At 38.1% G+C, this 22,108-nt stretch overlaps 1 protein-coding gene across 1 annotated transcript in view; it reads right to left on the reverse strand.

The window, feature by feature from the left end:
• Positions 1 to 22,108, reverse strand: part of LOC136826967 (probable ATP-dependent DNA helicase HFM1) — a 189,103-nt gene that overhangs the window by 35,082 nt on the left and 131,913 nt on the right. The window contains 4 exon segments of the mRNA XM_067084575.1: positions 8,391 to 8,494; positions 17,336 to 17,487; positions 19,037 to 19,129; positions 19,910 to 20,124. Of these exon segments, the coding sequence (XP_066940676.1) occupies positions 8,391 to 8,494; positions 17,336 to 17,487; positions 19,037 to 19,129; positions 19,910 to 20,124 (564 nt within the window).

The following is a 22,108-nucleotide window of genomic DNA, read 5'->3' on the forward strand; positions in this document are numbered from 1 at the left end:
ATAACACTTTCCAGAATCACAGCAACGAAAAAAGTATTTCCAGAATCACAAAAATGAATTGAATTGAATGTAGAATTTATGCCAAAGGCCAAGCACTGGGACTTATGAAGTCATTCAGCGCTGAAACGGAAATTGACAGTAAAAGGTTTGAAAGGTGTAACAGGAAGAAAACCTCCCAGTTGCACTCTGGATCAATTGTTAGGAGATTGTGGAAAGTAAGATGGAAGAAAGAGAATATGAAAGGAGCTACAGTAAAAGGAACGAATGGGGTTGCAGCTAAGGGCCGAAGGCACGCTGCAAAGAACCTTAAGTAATGCCTACAACTGAGGGCACTGCCACCATACGGGAAATGAAAACCCGTTGGGAATAGATTAAAATAAAAAAAATAAAAAATTACGAATCACAGCAAAAGAAAAACATGTTGAAAATCCCACAATATCTCCAATATTAGAATAAGCATCATTAAACCTGCCTTGCATTTTTTTCTTTTTTCCCTAAGGCACAAATTTCAAGGTTACCTTTGCCCAGTTAATTAGGGAATTCCAGAGAAAACACACGGCGTTCATTTCTTCAAATGTTATCAGTGACACACTACATACAACTGAGTGGTGCTTGTAGGCTAAAGGGTAAGAAAACAGTCTGAGTGTTGAATTTCGTTTATAACACAGCCTTGGTCATCTGGCTCTTCTCAGCCATCACTGTGACCCTCAGCCATCATTGTGACCTACGGCCGTTCCATCCATATTCCTGAGGCCTGTAGCAAGATTCAATTAACGAAACGTATGTCAGAGAGACAGTTATGATCGATAAAGAATGAAATGGGACACCAAAGAACTCTTATGCCATATGCTTCCTGTCTATGAATTTAAGATAGTCTACTCAAAACAGCTGAATCTTAATTATACGTTTTTTAAGATAGTCTAGTCAAAACAGCTGAATCTTAATTATACGTTTTTTAAGATAGTCTAGTCAAAACAGCTGTATCTTAATTATACGTTTTTAATTAAAATGACCACAAATTGTCATCACAATAAAGAATGCCAAAAAACGTAGCCACTAAAAGAGAGAGAGAGAGAGAGAGAGAGAGAGAGAGAGAGAGAGAGAGAGAGAGAGAGAGAGAGAGAGAGAAAGCTAACCCAACTAAGTATCGGTCCCAAGCCCGGATAAATAGGGAGGGTTGGAGTGAGGAAGGGCATCCATTCGTAAAACATCTGTCAAAATAAATTAAGAAATGAGACGTTCGAGACATAAACAGATGGATGGGGCTCATTAAAAACAGCGACCCGTAAAGATTACGCAGAAAAGAAGAACGATGAATGCCCAAATTTTATATTTACGTGCAACCTGATATCATTTGGGGCTCATTTTTCAGAGAGAGAGAGAGAGAGAGAGAGAGAGAGAGAGAGAGAGAGAGAGAGAGAGAGACTTCAAACACTGAGATCCTCAGAGCTAAGCCTATGATTTAGATTCTGAGTTGACGAAATCATCACCGCTTCTATTCTTTTATTATTTTCCATTTTCTGAGTGACTAATATCTAGTAAGTATTATAGGCAGCTACGTCTATTTTATGATGAAACAGAATATAGTTTTACAGTTCTGGAAGGACAGATGCACCACATAACATCCCCAGACACGCTATACACATAAACAAACTAAATAAATAAAGTAAACAAATGCTCGACTGACAGAGTAAATGGCAAGCCTAGCTTATTCCGCAAAAGGACCTACTACTACTGCCCTTAATTAAATCCAGTCCCACACACACACACACACACATACAAACAGGAACTCAAATTCCAAGAGGTTTCATTTTGCTGCCATAAAAAGTTAAAATATCTACGCATGTAAAATGTCACCGAGTTCTGTACACATAAGATCTCATAAAAGGATATTTGCTTAGGCCTCGGTTGCTTCGGATGCCACTGCTTCTTTTTTGCACCACTACAACCCCTCCTATCACTTACTGCTACTGGTAGCATTAACTGCCCCCTAGTAGCAGTATATGTCCTACTAGTAGCAGCTACTGCTACTAGTAGGGTATATACTACTACTAGTGGGGGCAGTTAATGCTACTAGTAGAACAGGTACTGCTACTAGTAGGGCAGATGCTGCTACTAGTGAGACAGTTACCGCTACTAGTAGGACAGCTGCTTTTTCTATTGACTATAACGACCCCTTTACTACTTTTACTATTGTTATGTAGATTAATCAGACAACAAAATCAAAATTCTTAAGTCCGAGCGACAGCCACTTCTAGAATAGCTACTAGGGGTTCGGCCAACCTAAAATGAGACCAATGATTAACACATTTCTTTTTTAATACACATCTAGTAGCTGAAAAAGTACGCCCTAGGTAGCCTACAGAGCTTCAGAAAACCGAATAACATACAATCACAGAGTCTTACCCTTGTTCCTGATGACTGCTTATTAAACATAAGCAAGACCAAATAAAGAAATTTTTCAAAATAGTTGACATTCAACCAATTCTTTTTTCTTATTTTAATATTAGGCTATTTACGGGAGGCGTTTCATTGTCTTTGGATGTACATGCAAAAACCACAATTCATTTAAAAATTCTAAAATTAATTTACGAAGTTCAAGAATCAACTCAGGAAGAAAGAAATTAATATTTAATGAGATTAATCTTAAGAGCAATGAGAAAAATCAATGCTCAAACAATAAAAAGTCAGTCATTTGCAAAATAATGCAATTCTATTACTAATCCCATTGTAAGTTCGGAAATCCAAGCTCAGATACACATTTACAAATCTAAAGTAAAAAAATACAAAAAAAAAAAAAATATCAAGGAGAACAGCTCTCAAGTGGTGGATGTATACCATTGCAAACTAACACTCTCCAGCAAATAATGTCTTACTTGTCATTACAGAACACGTAAAACCCACATATTTTTTTCAGTTTTTTTTATAACAAATAAGCCTATTCGGCAGAACACTGCCTAAAAAATCAATAGCATTTTACATTTGTTATGTATGAACGATTATTTATAATGATAACACATATATGTGCTGTTCAATGTAACAGGAAGGGTATGACAGTGGGGCAGTAATAATGGCAACTATTATAATCTTTACGTTTCTGTGGAACAAATATAAAGAGCATGAACTTCCTAGGCAAGTCACGGCTGAATAGAATCTCCATATTTGAAATAAGGAAAGAACGGAGAATAAAAAAACACTTGAATAAACAGACATCATATAACAACTACATAAAAATAAATGTAACGAAATGAAAATAGAAAAATAAATAAACAAATGAACGGAAAATGCGCAAAGCAAAGCAAACCCAAGAAGACCACGGCACATACCAAGGGCTGAGATCGCATTAACATAACTGTACACCAGCAAGCAAAGCGGATATCCAAAACAGCATAAAAAAGACGAGTTGCTAACATAACTGCCCCACTTTCTCAGTCCCTTTCGTACCCTTTCCTGCAAGGGAAGACTCTTCTCGAAAAGAATAAAAGAGAGCCGTGCACGTACAGTCGCCGTTTCGTGACAGGTGGCCGCAAAGTCACTTGAGCGCGAGTCGAGGGAGCGAGCAGAAGGCGTATCACTCACAACAATCCCTCTTAGTTAAGTCTCATAAAGACTCATTAGGGAGAGGGCGAATGGCGAATGATGATTTAAGCGACTTCAATGAGTTCGAAGGTATATATTACTCAGGGTTAGGAGGACGCCAACGAAGGACGCAGGAAGGCTTTGGGAACAGAAAAGGGACTAGAATAGAATACTGAATTTAGGCCGAAGGCCAAGCGTTGGGATATATGACATCACACAGCGCTGAAGCTGAAAATGACAGTAAAAAGGTTAGAAAGGTGTAACAGGAGGAAAACTTCGCAGCTGCGCTATGAATGAATTGTAAGTGAGGGTGGTAAGCAAGCAGAGAGAAACAGAATATGAACGGAGGTACAGTAATAGAATGAAAGGGGTCGCAGCTTGGGGCCGAAGGGACGCTGCAAAGAAATCCTTAGTAATGCCTACAGTGCACCGCATGAAGCGCACTGACGGCACTAACCCTCTACGGAGAACAGGTGGGGAAGGTACTTCCAAATGAAGTATATCCTTTATTAAATAGGTTTACATATATCCATGTAACTGTCTCATTTGACTGTAAAGCACTTCCTTAGTCTCACCTTCTTGTGGTTTGCCTTTAAACTTCTCAACAAACATTTCAAAGGATAACCGCCAATGAAACTTCTTGATATAATGTCTAAAATTATATTGCAGACCTAAAGATGGTAGTTCTTTCTCTCGTCTGTTCCTACCGGCTAATGAAGAATTAGAGGAATTTATTTCTGGTGATAGAAATTCATTTCTCGTCATAATGTGGTTCGGATCCCACAATAGCGTACAGTGCTTACAGTGAGGCGACAATTCGTTCAGGTTGCCCCAGGTCCCTCAGTGTGAGGCACCTTTGATGTCTTTTAGAGAGTTGCTAACGCATCTTCCGGTATATTTTGCATCTTCCAGTCTTGGATGGTCTGGGATGCATCTTAGATATTTGTCGAGCTTATTCTTAAACACATCTACGCTCACTCCTGTTATGTTCCTCAGATGAGCTGGTAGCGCATTGAATAGACGCTGCATTATCGATGCTGGTGCGTGGTGGATTAATGTCCTGTGTGCTTTCCTTAATTTTCCTGGTATAGTTTTTGGCACTATTAATCTACCTCTGCTTGCTCTTTTTGATAATTTTAGTTCCATGCTGTAGGTCCCTTTGGTTCTTAGCCACGTAAATTAAATCTAATCCTTCGGGCCAGCCCTAGGAGAGCTGTTAATCAGCTCAGTGGTCTGGTTAAACTAAGATATACTTTTTTTTACTCAAGAGCCAATCAGAATAATTGTATATTGCTTTACCTGTTAAAATATAAAATCGCAACTTAATAATAACAAGATGCGTCCAAGTTAAGGATAAGAATTTGCAATAATGAGGCAAACATTACTACACTGGCTATACCCAACAACTACAAGGAATGTCAAAGAAGGGGCAGATTCGGTGAGTTCTCTGGGTTGGCATAAAGCCTCATAAGCTGGGATCTTTTCGTGCCACACATACGATAAGACTTTCTCATCAGGAGCCTTGTACTTGCTTTGTAAAACTTGGGAAAAGAAATTGAAAAAGGTGCTATACCTAGTAATACTGATAGACAAAGCAAATCTGTCTAAAAATCTAATCAACCAACAGTATCTTGTAGGGGTATCTTGTAGAAAGATAGACAAGCGACCAAGCTGTGACAATCAAGGCATAATCTACATCACTCCTTATTGACAGAAATACTACTACTAATAATAATAATAATAATAATAATAATAATAATAATAATAATAATAATAATAATAATAAAAAACCTCTGAGAGCTTTTCTGAGGTGACTGAATTTTCTTAGCTGTTAATAATAAAACTACTTACTCGTTATTTGGCTATTGTGTTCCGACCCGTTGCTTTTGCTTTAATTTTGCAAATGTCAGCATTGTATTCTTTGGATAATTGCTTGTAAAAATAATGGGCTTTAGGTTCGTTCTATCAAAATGTGTGCATAATAATAATAATAATAATAATAATAATAATAATAATAATAATAATAAGAAAGAAGAAGAAGAAGAAGAAGAAGAAGAAGAAGAAGAAGAAGAAGAAGAAGAAGAAGAAGAAGAAAGCAGTGAATTTGGGTAAGAGGTCAGCGTAACAAGGGATTTTGAAACAAAACAAACCAACCAACCTTGACATACTTCAAGCGTTCTTTCGACGCAAGATAAATTAATCTATCAATGATGAGCACCGCCCGTAAAGTCTAAGTCTAATGTGACAAGTTTACCATACAAAAAATGACATCACAACACCCAAGGACACCACAGCTAGGGGCACACGTCACAAAAACTACAAGAAAAAATGAACGAATGTAGGCCACAGTTTAAATGACGCCATATAGCTTTAGGGAATAACGTTAATGGGAGGAGAAAATTAGTCTTGGGATAACTGGATCCGACTGGATAACAGTAGCATTAAGTCTAAGAACTTCATCCATAGCATCTGACTGATGGATGGGCAGGGGTGTGATGATTGACACTAATTAAAACATGAGCAAATAAATATCAAAGAAATAAATAAATAAATAAATGAATAACGCAGGCACACACACATATATATACATATATATTTATATAAATAATGTGAATGTCAACTGTCTTGCTTGATAAGTGATGATTTTTACCGATTTCTTTGTTAAACTTTCACCTGCTTGATATTAATCATCATCTTTCATTCATTTGAAATTTTTGTTATTATATACTCCATATATATCCATACATACTATATACGTATTTATATACTGTATATATATATGTGTGTGTATTTGTACATACATACATACACACACACACACACACACACACACACACATATATATATATATATATATATATATATATATATATATATATATATATATACTGTATATATAGTATGTGTGTGTATTTGTATATATATACACACATATATATGTATATATACATATATATTATATATATATATATATATATACATATAATATATATACATACATAAATGTATTGCGGATATCTACATACACAGTTACAAAACAAATAATAGCTCGAACTGCTTAAATGAGCCATTAAACCCTCCTCACACACAATAACCCACAAAACGTTGCACCAACATCAGTTACAAGCAAATCTTTATTATGAAAAACGACTGTGCAACCTTTAATAGTTGTGACATAAGCATTCCATCAAGCCGATAAGGAGCTCTTCCGGGTCGAGAACACCGAGCCAAGTCTTGATCCCACCGAGACATCATCCTAATGAACGTACGGTGTTTACAGATGTACCTTCGACAGAGTACAACAACAAAGCCAATCAAGTTCAAAGGTTTTAGCTCTACCTTAATAACGTCTTTCCCGTCTGCCTGTGCAGTCGCTTTCAGTACTCAGAGATTGATATCGTCGTCATTCCACAGATTCAGGTGAAAACTAAGGGTCACAAAGCTAAAAGGTTCTACCAGAGGTGACAGGATAAATAAAAGATGAAAGCAAGAGCGAAAAATCAGATTGACTGAGAGACTAACCTAACAAAAATGTAAACTTGGCAGGGTGTATGATACAAATGTAGTGATGGTGTAACTGGTTTGGAATTCTCTCTCTGCTTCTGTTTTACTTACGAAGATGGTCGTTGTTTAGCTCAGACCGAGTGGAAACACGACAAGGAAGGGAAAGAATGGAATGGAATATAGAATTTTGGCCAAAGGACAAGCACTGGGACCTATGAGGTCATTCCGCGCTGAAAGGAACAGTGAGAATAGAAGGGTTTTAAAGGTGTAACAGGCGGAAAACCTCGCAGTTGCACTATGAAATGATTGTTAGGAGGTGGTGGAAAGTAAGATGGAAGAGAATATGAACGGAGGTACAGTAAAAAGAATGATAGGGGTTGCAACTAGGGGCCTAAGGGACGCTGCAAAGAACCTTCAGTAACGCCTACAGTGCACTGCATGAGGTGCACTGACGGCACTACCCCCCTACGGCGGGGGAAGGGAAAGAGACTGGTGTTTTATACCGACGGCAACAGCAACAGGCCGTCAGTAAAATAGAAACAGAGAGAGAATTCCAAACCAGTTACACCATCACTACATTTGTATCATACACCCTGCCAAGTTTACATTTTTGTTGGTTTAGTCTCTCAGTCAATCTGATTTTTTTTACTCTTGCTTTCATCTTTTGTTTATCCCAGTGTCCTCTGGTAGAACCCTTTAACTCTGAGACCTTAAGTTTTCACCCGAATTTGTGGAATGACGACGATATCAGTCTTTTGGAATGACAATTATTATTATTATTATTATTAAAGTAGTTTAACCAGACCACTGAGCTGTTGGACAAAAGACAAATCTTCCTTATAGTTACAAACCGTACGGACGTCGATTTCGCTAGCATATCAAAATAACCTTAATACATTTTAACTGGCAGGTATTGGTACTGAAGAGGCAGTTTATGGATTAAGTACGTATACAATTTTTCCCCGAGTACCTGCAAAATCACACCAAACATATCCAATTTTTATTTTCAATTTTTATTTTCAATTTTCAATCTTGATGAAATAATTATTCTCTACTGAAAAGCGAAGTAATACACACTGATGATTTATTTTCTAAATATTTATATTCGCTTCTGAACAAATACCAAGAACACTTTTCGCAACAAATATAAAAAAGCAGAGAAACTGCTGGTTAAAACATTACTGCCATATAGAAGTATGAATAATTAAAAACATAAATACAGTACCTGTAAAGAGAGAGAGAGAGAGAGAGAGAGAGAGAGAGAGAGAGAGAGAGAGAGAGAGAGAGAGAGAGAGACTCACACTCACCCCACGTTTCAGAGATGAAATTAACAGCTAATTCATCACCCGATGAAGCCCTTGTCACAGTCAACTCTCTTGTCACGCTCCCAGCCACCATCAACGCCATGTCACTGTAAACAATGTAAATGAATAAAGAAACATCAGTGCGATGAAGAATATGAAGTGACTGATTGCTGTGCCATGACAAATGACAGAATTAATTAGGCAGTTTTTTTTTTAAAGTAATTTGTATTTTTCCTAACGTGCAAACCTGCAGGTCTTTACACAGGATCTAGCTACTGCGTAAAGAACGAAGGTTTGCCATTGTGTAGGAACATATAGATGAAATTATATAGATGGATACACACACACACACACACACACACACACACATATATATATATATATATATATATATATATATATATATATATATATATATATATATATATATATATATATATATATATATATATATATATATGTGTTACGCTCATTATTGAAAATTGCCGATTATTGAAAATCGGCCCAGAAATGCCTATTAGTGAGAATGAGCAAGCGATTTGCCGATTATATAAAATGAGCAATTTTTCTTGCCTAGTATTTAAAATCAGCAGGGTTTCAAAACTCGGCAAGACCATTTTGCCGAATATTGATAAATCGACTACTATACCATCTGTAATTAATGACACTATTTTTAACTTTTAATGTTTTATCCTATTCTAATCTCTTTTGTTAATGGCAGTTTGGCCATTTATAAGTAAGTTTTAGTAGCCTAATTCCTTGTTACTATCACCAACAATTGTTATCAACTTGTAAATAGGAGTGAAGGTGTGAAGTGAAACATACGGTACTCATGATAATTCTCTCGACAAATACGTAGATTTGTTACGGAATTCTTTTCATTCTTTACAACAGTTCTTGGCAAATATCGAATAATCCTCATGGCTTCAGCGATAGAAGTAAAAGAAAATTTCGAGGCAAGGTTACGGACCATCGTTGAAGGAAAAGGGAAGAACACAAGACTGTCCTCGCTTGAAAAAGTGAAAGATATTATATCAAGGTTATCAAAGGATCTAGAAAGTGATGCTATCACCACTATTGATTATAACTATCGTTCAAGATATGAGATTCTTAAGGTTGGTGAAACGGAATGTTTGATAAAGAAAAGAACAGATGGGGAAGAACATTATAAATACGTAGCAGCGTTTGAGGAAGTGTATGGTGCAATAGAAAAGGCACATAAAGATGTTGGTCATGGTGGCGAGAAGAAAACTTTATTTGAAGTTAAAAGAAATGGTCTAACATAACTATGGAATATTGTAACCTGTTTATTAACTTTTGTGTAGAGTGTCATTTAAAAAAGAGTCGGAAGCAACCAAAAGGCTTGTCGTGAAACCAATTAGAAGCCACTCATTTTATCGAGGTGCCAAATTGATCTAATAAATTTTCAGTCACTTCCTGACGGGGATTATAAATACATCCTAACTTACGTTAATCATTTTACCAAATTTTGTGTTAAGCCCCCTTAAATCTAAAAGAGCAGAAGAGGTAGCTCAGACACTTCTACCTGTGTTTTTAACATTCGGTGCTCCCGCAGTACTGCAAAGTGACAACGGTAGGGAATTTGTGAATTCTGTGATAGCCGAATTATCAACACTTTGGCCACAATTGCAGCTAGCGACTCAATGGTGTAATCAAGGATAAATTGAAGATATGGATGCGAGAGAATAATTCCAAGAAATGGAGTATTGGCTTAAAATTTGTTCAGTGGCAAGTAAATATCTCGAAGCATGAGACCTTAAATTCTTGCTTTACTAGAGCTGATTTAGATAAAATTGGTGAAAAATTAATTGCTTATGAAGAAAAAAACGGATATTATAATAGAATTAAAAAATAGATGATGGCTGTTATAAAATGAGTGTATTACAGTAAACATTCTTAAACTGTTATTAAACTAGAGAGTCATTATGGTCTACATTAGTTTGCTTAGAGCTTAGAATGGACCTTCCAGCTGTCAAAATTGAATACTGGTTGTTTGAAACACTTAAGTTACAATATTTTCAACATTTGGCAACGTTATCAATATTCAGCAAAAACGTGTTGCCTAATATATAAAATGAGCAACATTTTGCCCATTATTGAAAATTTTCAATATTAGGCAGGGCCCTTGCTGATTATGTAAAATAGGCAATTTTTTGCCGATTTTCAATAATCGGCAATTTTCAATAACGAGCGTAACATATATATAGTGTGTGTATGTTTATGTATATGTATGTGTGTATATATATATATATATAATATATTTGATTTGTACAAGGAAAAGACCCTATAAAAGCCTGTGCGTACTGATATTTATTACTATTATTATTATTATTATTATTATTATTATTATATCATCCGTAAAAACTTGTATTCTTTATGTATTCTTAAGCTGCATAAATATGTTCCATATATTTACAACTTTTATTACGTAAACATATAAAATGTATTTTCATGTATTTTTGATCTACGTAAATATATTCTATATATCTTCTGACTTTCTCTTTATACATAAGGGGTTTTAAGCTGCGTTTGACGTAAATATATTCTTTTTATTCCTTTGACCAGACTTTTTATTCGGATATTCTGCCTTGTGGAAGGTTGCTTTACAGTTAAGGCACTTCTCTCCATTCGTTGAATCAATGCCCATTTTCCTGTCCGTCACCATCATTATCATCATCATCCTCTTGGCCTTGATTCGGGGCATCCGGCGGGGCACCACTTAACTGTCAAGCATAGTTTATAGATTTCTTGAGTGCTTACTCTTACGTGTTTATAAATTCACGGACTCTCTACTCAGCAAGTTGGCCAAGAACTTAAAATATTAAACACCTAAAGAAATTTAAGGAGAAACTAAAGGCACTTTGTAATTTATATATTCATATATATATATATATATATATATATATATATATATATATATATATATATATATATATATATATATGTATGTATGTATATATATATATATATATATATATATATATATACATATGTATGTGTATATACTGTATATATATATAAATATATAAATTACAAAGTGCCTTATATATATATATATATATATATATATATATATATATATATATATATATATATATATATATATATATATATATATATATATATTATAATTACGTGTGAGGGTCTTGGTTGATCATGTATTATTCAATTTACGTAATTATTACGGCCCTGCAAACCAAGATTACACGTAACCTGCCACTTGAAACCAAAGTTAACCTCAAAGACAGTCGTTAATTAGCCAAAGGTCGCCAGTTAAGGGTTATTAACCATAACAAAGAATATTTGAGATGAATTTGATTTTAAAAATAAGCGGTTCTTCCAAACATTGGACGCTAGGCATACAAAGCATCGAGATTTAACCTGATTTTGCTTACCTAAATCCTAGGTATTTTACTGGAATAACAGGGTTGAAGCTAACAATATAATAATGAGGCTTAATCTAGACTTGTAAACACATATACAGTAAGTGGGGATGAAGGAGGAAACAAAGAAATGTGAAATACAGAAAAAAGATAAAAAGAATGGGCGAAGTTTTGAACAAAAGCGACTTTACCTTAGGATGAGCGTTGTGCGCACCAACACCGCCGAGGGGGTCTTAAGTGCTTCTTCACTTCACTAATAGGATAATAGACAAAGAAAGGGAGAAGAGGCCCGTCGGACATGTGGTCTCTCCGAATGCTCCAGTCTCTCTGCCGTTCCCTGACCGGCCTGGGTCAAAACAGGCCTACAGTCATGCCTTAGGCGTCACGCTCTGTTAAAAACATTACGCCACGAGAGACAGGTAAAAGGAAAAAAAGGACCCTAGGACCACCTATTTTTAAGGCTGATATGGAAATTTTCCTATAGGGTGGAAGGCCTAACTTACCTATCCCGTTCTCCAACGGACGTTAAGGTTTGAACTGAAGACGCTTCTAGCGTGGTACAAAGCAATTTCCTGTCTTGATCAGGCTGATACTACTATCCCTAAATGTAGAGAGGGCGAACAGCGTAAATATTTATAAAAAAAATATATATATATATATATATATATATATATATATATATATATATATATATATATATATATATATATATATATATATGTATATATATATATATATATATATATATATATATATATATATATATATATATATATTACAAAGTGCCTTTAGTTCCTCCTTAAATGTCTTTAGGTGTTTAACATTTTAAGTTTTTGCCCATCTTGCTGAATAGTTTGGAGTCCGTGAATTTATTTATAAGGTCATACGTCCCATACCTTTCTTGTACAATGACTTCATTTCACTATATCACAATCTTTTATTTTTGGTCGTATATTTCTGCATGAGATGTTTTAAAAATGTATTTTTACTTTTCTGTAAAAGAAAACTATTGTGCTGGCTTTGTCTGTCCGTCCGCACTTTATTCTCTCCGCATTTTTTCTGATGATTTTTCGCTAAATTCATATTTCGTTCTTTTTTTAAAATATTGATATTTTCATGGCAATACAGCTTTCAAGAAAATTTCGCATCATCTGCTGTGACTAAGAATCACTGTCGCGTGGTGCCGTAATATCTTCGTGTTTTCCCTTAAGTCGTTTTATTGATGAAAATATGGACTACTTTGCGGAGCAGTATGGAGTCGAAGTTCCTGCTTTCTGCGATAATGGCTTTATTCAGCAGCTCTACTGTTGTATTGTCACTTATGGACGCAAGTTCTTCATTCGAAATAAGGGAGGAAATAATCAAGAAGAGAGGAAGACAGTGGCGTGGAGGAACTAACGAATTTGTACGAAATAACAGGCAGAGAACTTGAGGTATTTTCTAAGCTGATTGGGAGGAGATTTTGAATGCCCAAAATTACCTCGTGGAGCAGTTCTTTGCTCGAAATAAGAAAGAAAAGGAATAAAGAAGAGAGAGGACATTGGAATGTTGAAGAAAAAAGTAGAGAACCTGAGGTGTTAGAAGTTCCTTGAAAGATTTTGGATTCACAGAATTCCCTGAGGTGTTAGAAGTTCCTTGAAAGATTTTGGATTCACAGAATTACCTTTCGGAGAAGTAAGGTAAAATCCAAGGAATGATCAATATCGTCAGTAAGAGGGAATATCATAAGATTCTAGAAGACAACTCCTTCGAAAAAAAGAAACTGCATGTGTCCGAGAAAGAACTCTAAGTAATGGTTAACGCGATGTTAAAATGATCTAAAACCGCCGGATTTTCCTTGCAGAAATTTTGGAATCCTTCCGTCTCCGGCTCCTGTAAGGACGAGAGAAATGCCATTCGCGCTTGCGCCGAACTCCAAAGTCTCCAGGAACAATTTTTGAGATGCTACAAATTGTCTTGAAGCCTTCAGAGCAAGTGTCATATTTGAAAAACTGCTTAAGAGAAAGCAAAGAGTATGGTAAAGGGACTTGGATATCCATGCACGCCTGGAGAGGGCCCAAGAACTTCAAAGATGAGGTCCAAAAGCCACCAAGGCTTGCCAGTCTCTTGAGGGCAGCCTTGAAGGGAAGGGTCCGACCCAGAGGATGCTTCCTCGGAGGAAGGCAGGTATCCTGCCAGGCTGGGGGAGCAGACCTGGAGAGGGCCCAAGAACTTAAAGGATGAGCCCCAAAGGCCACAAAGGCTTGCCAGTCTTTTGAGGGCAGCCTTGTAGGGAAGGGTTCGACCCAGAGGCTGCTTCCTCGGAGGAAGGCAGGTATCCTGCCAGGCTGGGGAAGCAAACCTGGAGAGGGCCCAAGAACTTCAAGTATGAGGCCCAAAAGCCACAAAGGCTCGCCAGTCTCTAGAGGGCAGCCTTGAAGGAAAGGGTCCGACCCAGAGGCTGCTTCCTTGGAGGAAGACAAGTATCCTGCCAGGCTGGGGAAGCAGGCCTGGAGAAGGCCCAAGAACTTTAAGGATGATGCCCAAAAGCCACAAAGGCTTGCCAGTCTCTTGAGGGCAGCCTTGAAGGGAAGGGTTCGACCCAGAGGCTGCTTCCTCGGAGGAAGGCAGGTATCCTGCCAGGCTGGGGAAGCAGACCTGCAGAGGGCCCAAGAACTTCAAGGATGAGGCTCAAAAGCCACCAAGGCTTGCCAGTCTCTTGAGGGCAGCCTTGAAGGGAAGGGTCCGACCCAGAGGCTGCTTCCTCGGAGGAAGGTAGGTATCCTGCCAGGCTGGGGAAGCAGGCCTGGAGAGGGCCCAAGAACTTCAAGGATGAGGTCCAAAAGCCACAAAGGCTTCCCAGTCTCTTGGGGGCAGCCTTGAAGGAAAGGGTCTGACCCAGAGGCTGCTTTCTCGGAGGAAGGCAGGTATCCTGCCAGGCTGGGGAAGCGGACCTGGAGAGGGCCCAAGAACTTCAAGGATGAGGCCCAAAAGCCACAAAGGCTTCCCAGTCTCTTAAGAGCAGCCTTGAAGGGAAGGATCCAACCCAGAGGCTGCTTCCTCGGAGGAAGGCAGGTATCCTGCCAGGCTGAGGAAGCAGGCCTGGAGAGGGCCCAAGAACTTCAAGGATGAGGCCCAAAAGCCACAAAGGCTCGCCAGTCTCTTAAGGGCAGCCTTGAAGGGAAGGGTGCGACCCAGAAGCTGCTTCCTCGGAGGAAGGCAGGTATCCTGCCAGGCTGGGGAAGTGGGCCTGGAGAGGGCCCAAGAACTTCAAGGATGAGGCCCAAAAGCCACAAAGGCTCGCCAGTCTCTTAAGGGCAGCCTTGAAGGGAAGGGTTCGACCCAGAGGCTGCTTCCTTGAAGGAAGGCAGGTATCCTGCCAGGCTGGGGAAGCAGGCCTGAGAGAGGCCCAAGAACTTCATGGATGATGCCCAAAAGTCACCAAGGCTCGCCAGTCTCTTGAGGGCAGCCTTAAGGGAAAGGTCCGACCCAGACGCTGCTTCCTCGGAGGAAGGCAGATATCCTGCCAGGCTGGGGAAGCGGGCCTGGAAAGGGCCCAACAACTTCAAGGATGAGGCCCAAAAGCCACCAAAGCTCGCCAGTCTCCTGATGGTAGCCTTGAAGGGAAGGGTCTGACCCAGAGGTTGCTTCCTTGGAGGAAGGTAGGTATCCTGCCAGGCTGGGAAGGCAGACCTGGAAAGGGCCCAAGCACCTCAAGGATGGCGCCAAAAAGCCACCAAGACTTGCCAGTCTCTTAAGGGCAGCCTTGAAGGGAAGGGTCCGACCCAGAGGCTGCTTCTTCGGAGGAAGGTAGGTATCCTGCCAGGCTAGGGAAGCAGACCTGGGAGGGCCCAAGAACTTCAAGGATGAGGCCCAAAAGCCACAAAGGCTTGCCAGTCTCTTGAGGGCAGCCTTGAAGGGAAGGGTCCGACCCAGAGGCTGCTTCCTCGGAGGAAGGCAGGTATCCTGCCAGAATGGGGAAGCGGACCTAGAGAGGGCCCAAGAACTTCATGGATGAGGCCCAAAAGCCACAAAGACTCGCCAGTCTCTTGACGGCAGCCTTGAAGGGAAGGGTCCGACCCAGAGGCTGCTTCCTCGGAGGAAGGCAGATATCCTGCCAGGCTGGGGAAGCGGGCCTGCAAAGGGCCAAACTACTTCAAGGATAAGACCCAAAAGTCTCAAAAGCTCGCCAGTATCTTGAGGGCAGCATTGAAGGGAAGGGTCCTACCCAGAGGCTGCTTCCTCAGAGGAAGGCAGGTATCCTGCCAAGCTTGGGAAGTGGGCCTGGTGAGGGCCACAAGGGTGAGGGCCAAAGGCTCCTGATGGAGGCCAGTTCTTTGAGGGCACTCTTGAAGGGGAGTGTCCTCTCCAGAAGAGGAAAGCAGGACTCCTTGAAAGATCTGATAAGAAAATCATTGCAGCTTGATTTCCCATTAATACAATGCTCTTTATTTATTTCTGTTTTCCAGATGAGCAAAATATTTTTTTTTTATTTTTGTACTGTACTCTGCATCACTTAGTTTGTATCAAAATTCTCCCATGCCGACAATTTATGCAGGGGAAAGTGTATTTCATATTATTGCCACCAGTATCTGCTAGCACTTTGCGCTGGTTCACTGCCCCAACCTTGGGAACTAGAGAAATCGTTTCTTCTCAGAGTTCATTGATGAAGAGGGTGATTATCGTCTTTCCTGGGATCTCGAAGAGGATATTTTGAAGTTCGTAGAGGAAGCTGGTTTTCTTGAAATTTTATAACGTACTGTCAAGTAATTTTTACCATTTTATTAATTTATTGGAAATTTTGTTTTTTCATATTAGTGGCGATGATGACCATAGGTATTGTTGCGCTGATTTGTATGAGGTCAATGAAACACCAGAAGTCCTTAAGATGAAGGACCCAGTTAACGACTGGCAGCCAAGTTTAAACAGGGAGTCCTTCAACTGGCCTCCTGCTCCACGCAGCATAGCGCGTGCCTCTTGCTAGTACTAATAATATTATAACAATAATAATAATAGTCCTTTCCAACAACTACATAAAAATAAATACTAAGGGAATTCATCCCACAAACACACGCTCTTGTTATTTGAAGCACGTGACTTCTTCATTACATCATCATCATTATAATAACAATGCTATTTGATCAATGTGACTTCATTACATCATCAAACATCATTATAACAACAATGTTATTTGATCAATGTGACTTCTTCATTACATCATCATCATTATTATAATGTTAATAATGTTATTTGAACCTTATGACTTCTTCATATCACCATCATTATTACAATAATAACGTTATTTGAACCATGTGACTTCTTCATTACATCATCATCATTATAATAACGCCACTTAAAATAACAATCACAACTAAAATAATAATAAGAATAGTGACAACCTTATATTTTAAAAATACTTTTTTTAATCAAGCCAAAAATATCTGAAAACTTTTCCGATTTACAACTGACTGAACGCTTCACATTAACTCAGTCTTTGAAATATCTTACTCAGTCAAGTACTACAAAAAATCCTCTCTCACCAATGCAAGAGTGTGCCGTACTTACGTTATCCTTTGTTGGAAGACGACATGATTATCCATGTCCCCGATGATCAAACGACTAGAGTGGTGTTTTGGAGTGGTTGCGCCCTCCCCCCTTAATTCGGCGTGATTGGCCAGTCTGATGGTCACTTTAAGGTCACTCTCCGATGCCCTGACCTACAAAATATAAACGCCCAGCAGTGGTGAGTGAGGACCTCAAATATCTTTTGTTTGTGTGTGTATGTGTGTATGTACACATTCATATACATTATTATATATATATATATATATATATATATATATATATATATATATATATATATATATATATATATATATATATATATATATATTATTGCCAGAGAGCATGTGATTATATATGTTTAAGTACACGAAAACTGTGTGTATATAAATTTATATATGTACTGTTTTCGTGTACTTAAACATATATAAACACATGATCTTTGACAGTAATAATAATAATAATAATAATAATAATAATAATAATAATAATAATAATAATAATAATAATAATAATAACGACTTTCTATCATACCTTTAAAAAAAAAATTCCAGAATACTGAGCCGAATCACCACCGAATCTTAATCACCAGGCAGACCTAATTATAAGCAACCAGATGGATCAACTCAAGTGGCAAATGGTTAATATTCTCATAAAAATAAAATCAAGAAGAGTAAAACACCTTAGTTATTGCACATACAGTACTGATTTTCTGTGATACTTCAAGGACTTTCCTAAGACTCTGACAGCCCAACCACGAGAAGATGAAAAATTACATTATGATATCTAAAGACATGTCTCGGGCACTGGGCCCAAGAAGGCCCATCACAGCCATCGTCTCCGTTGGTCGACGGAGCCCAGAGGTCCACACTAACCCTCCTGTAACCATCAACATTTTACCACACTTACAGGTCGCCTTTTAGAAAGGGCCCATGCTGGTATAATCCAGTTTAATTTCATCCAACCATCCTTTAGGGTCACAGTAATGGGTAAAAACAACAAGTGTGTAAAGACGTGGTGTGTGAAATGTGATCCATCACCCTGAGAAAGGGGCTTTCCCTCAACCTTTTGCCCTATCAAGTAACCTCATAACCTCATGGGTTGCCAGACCATCGACCCACAGCCATTTTTATTTGGGCCCTTTTTTATCTGAAACGGTTTTGAAATTGACGCTAATTTAGTACAAAATGACACCACAATACATGCAATGATTACGTTGAAAGTGTCATGGATTTGTTATGTACTTAATAATTTCCATGAAAATAAATACAGCATTATACTACTACAGTGAAACCAAGTTCCTTTGTAAACTACCAATCTGAATCCATTCTGTGATTCCCCAAAGGTTTAAAAATAAATGTTGATGAGGTCCCTGTTTAAACCAATAACTACCTGAAACTTTCAACAAACATTGATGGGCCTGGTCGATGTGGTAATGGGTTGCAAGAAGAGACGTGAGCCATCGGAAGAGAGGCGTAAAGGAGTATCCTTTGCTTTAGAAATACGTATTATAAGAGCTTACAATTAAGCAACAATGTGAAGGGCCTGTTGACTGCAAAGAAGGTAATAACTAACACATTACCAAAGGGAGGTCTACAGATGTCTACACTGGGTAAAAAAAACTTTTCCTATTTATTACTACCATTATTATCAGCTTACCTCATTTACTATACCATTTTTTTCTACTAATTATTATCAGCTTACCTCATTCACCTGCTCAAGCATAAGCTCATATCGTGGAAGCTTCACCGCCTGTTCCCTTATCCTGTTGCCAAATGGGGGCTGCCGGTTGAGGATCTGTAGAGGGATCATTTCCGAAATCACGCAAAATTCAACACACAAAGACAACAGAGATCAGTTTTAAAGTCTAAACTGTTCATCTTTAAAAAGATTTTATGATTTCTTCATTTTTGTTACTGACAGAAGAAACATCTTCAGTTGGTAGCACACACTTCTATCATTTACCTTGTCTTTATGATATTTACACTCAACGGAAAAACCAATGGCAAATGAAATTCTGACAACCCTCTTATCAAATAATTGAAAACTTGAAGGGTGATACTACAGCAATCTAAAAATCAGATTTCAATAACAAATAAACATAAATGGATTTCGAAGCTATGTTAGTATACTGCATATAACATCATATGACGAATATATCAAATACTATCTTGAAAGTCATGAATATTAACGGTGTGAGAAATCTCATCGCAAGGTCAATTTACCATCTTATTATTCATGAACAGACGTGCCCGTAATACATTTCTTGTGTAGATGCTGTAAACGATTAACATTATGTTTTGTGTGCATGAGGATCACCCTCCTCTCAATAGTTAAGAGGACGAACGTGGCAGTGACTACCGTCTAATTATATCTGGACTCTCCCCTTGCGGGGTAACAGCATGTTGGTACAAAAAATCAACAAGCGGCTGGTGTTTGCGAAAGCCTACAAAGTGGGAGTCACCACTGCCATTTTTCATGATTATTATAGGTATTTCTGGAATTTCTTCCGTTTAGGGGACATAGCTAACGACAGGAAAAAAATATATCAACAATACTTGGAATATGTATCACTACCAGCTCTATATTCCTGGGCGAGGTCTCTTCCAGAGCCGTGAAAGATGTGATTCTGGCCAGCACTAGAGCAGCGCTAAAGGTCTGCCCGATTCTGTCCAGTTGACGGGTGACGTGTCTCGAGTTCTCCCACAATTTGCAAGCGAAACTCTTCGCCAGCAAGACAGTGTTCAACTGCAGTTCGTACTCGCTTCGAGTCGCCCCGTACTCTGTAAGGCCTGGAAAACCAAATACACAATCCCCACTTGAGAAAAATGCAGTGCAATCGACCTGTAAGTATTCCTGGAAAATAATAAAAGGTTTATTTTATACTGGGAACTGAAACTGTTCTTTAGATGTATCTGAAGGAGATAAATAGGTGGTTCATGATCTTAAAACATAAAAAAAGTAACTTATGCGTCTGCCGTTTGTTAGACTGAAATTTAATTACAAATAACGCAGTATAAGCGTCGTATTTCCTTCAACCTTAGTGCCAGTCAGTTCCAACAAAGAAAAGCTCTCTATTTTCTAATTGAAAGGTGACTACAGTATTGATATTTAATACTTTCCAAACGAAAAATTTCATATAATATGCATTAACTCGACAAACGATTAAAAACAATACAAACTTGCTTTAGTTTTATCAAAATATAAATGGAAAACTTACAGTGAAACATTATTGACAATACATAAAAAACACACACTTTCACCACGGACAATTTACTTTTATCTACCTTGACCTTTAGCAAGGACTAGCAAATATATGTTAGTCACCAGGAATAAATCAAACTGACCCTGACGATCTAGGAGTAATTAAATTCGCTGTGTGAGAGAGAGAGAGAGAGAGAGAGAGAGAGAGAGAGAGAGAGAGAGAGAGAGAGAGATAAATGCCTAACTTGTTGGAGAGAAGTTTAGGAATTACGAAAAATATATTAGTTTGATCAGTGACACGAATTTACAGCCAGCATTTCAAGTTTCAACTTCATACTTATCATTTACAAAAGGAGTAGCGTCAGCTGCTGATGTGCCCGAAAAGGCAAAACTGTTAAAACAGACCTCAATTACGATTTACATAATATACTAAGTTCCATTAACCACCCAGCATCAATCACTTCTTATAAAACCAATACCTAATAAAAATAAGGGGAGAATCACAGTTAATGTAAGTTAATAAACGGGAGAGAGAGAGAGAGAGAGAGAGAGAGAGAGAGAGAGAGAGAGAGAGAGAGAGAGAGAGAGAGAATGCAGGCAATCATGCCAGTCAAGGTGGAGAAAGATGACACACCGAAATAGCCAGGATGAAGCAGATGTCTTTTCGCTAAGCAACAAATCTCGGCGCAAGAATGTACAGGATATGAAACATGTAGATTGCTCTTACTGGTTCTAGGATACATACTATTCTTTCCTAGTAAAACTAAGCAACAAATCTCGGCGCAAGAATGTACAGGATATGAAACATGTAGATTGCTCTTACTGGTTCTAGGATACATACTATTCTTTCCTAGTAAAACTATGTCTTTCATTCCAAATACATGGATACGTACAATATGTGTGTGAATTAAATTAGCACAATAAGTAAAGGAAAAAATATTTTACAAAATTAAAATACCGATGGAAAACTTAATTACTGCTGATAAAAAACACAACTAAAACGTTTGCGTTATGAACAACCAAATCACCAAAAAATTACTTTAAAAAGCCCTTCTACCTGAAATAAAAAAAAAAAAAAGTTTAACCTGGATGCATATTTGCATACAGACATACTTTATAGAAGACACAAAGAGACATATACAAAACACTAAGTCACACATACAAAACTCCGTAGCGTATCCAGTTACAAAAAAATATCCGAGCCCACATTCATTACCGCATTTGGCAGAAAGACGCAAAAGTGGGGAGGAGTGACTACACAGAATTACACCCACTCTCTCTCTCTCTCTCTCTCTCTCTCTCTCTCTCTCTCTCTCTCTCTCTCTCTCTCTCTCTCATAAAACGCGATCACTTCTTCGTATGAAGAATGCGTACCCAGAAGGACAGCACTCAATAATGAGGGGGTCGCCATTTGTCACGGTTTCAAGACTTTGTAAGGGGCAGGCTGTCAGATGAATAAGAAACTGTCAACAGTTCAAGTTACAGGATGGAAAATAAGCAAAGATGAACCACGAGGGTAAATACATTATATCTTAAATTTACTTGTAACTCATAATATTGTTATTATCATCA

Source organism: Macrobrachium rosenbergii, chromosome 41 (assembly GCF_040412425.1).
Source record: "Macrobrachium rosenbergii isolate ZJJX-2024 chromosome 41, ASM4041242v1, whole genome shotgun sequence".
NCBI lineage: Eukaryota > Metazoa > Arthropoda > Malacostraca > Decapoda > Palaemonidae > Macrobrachium > Macrobrachium rosenbergii.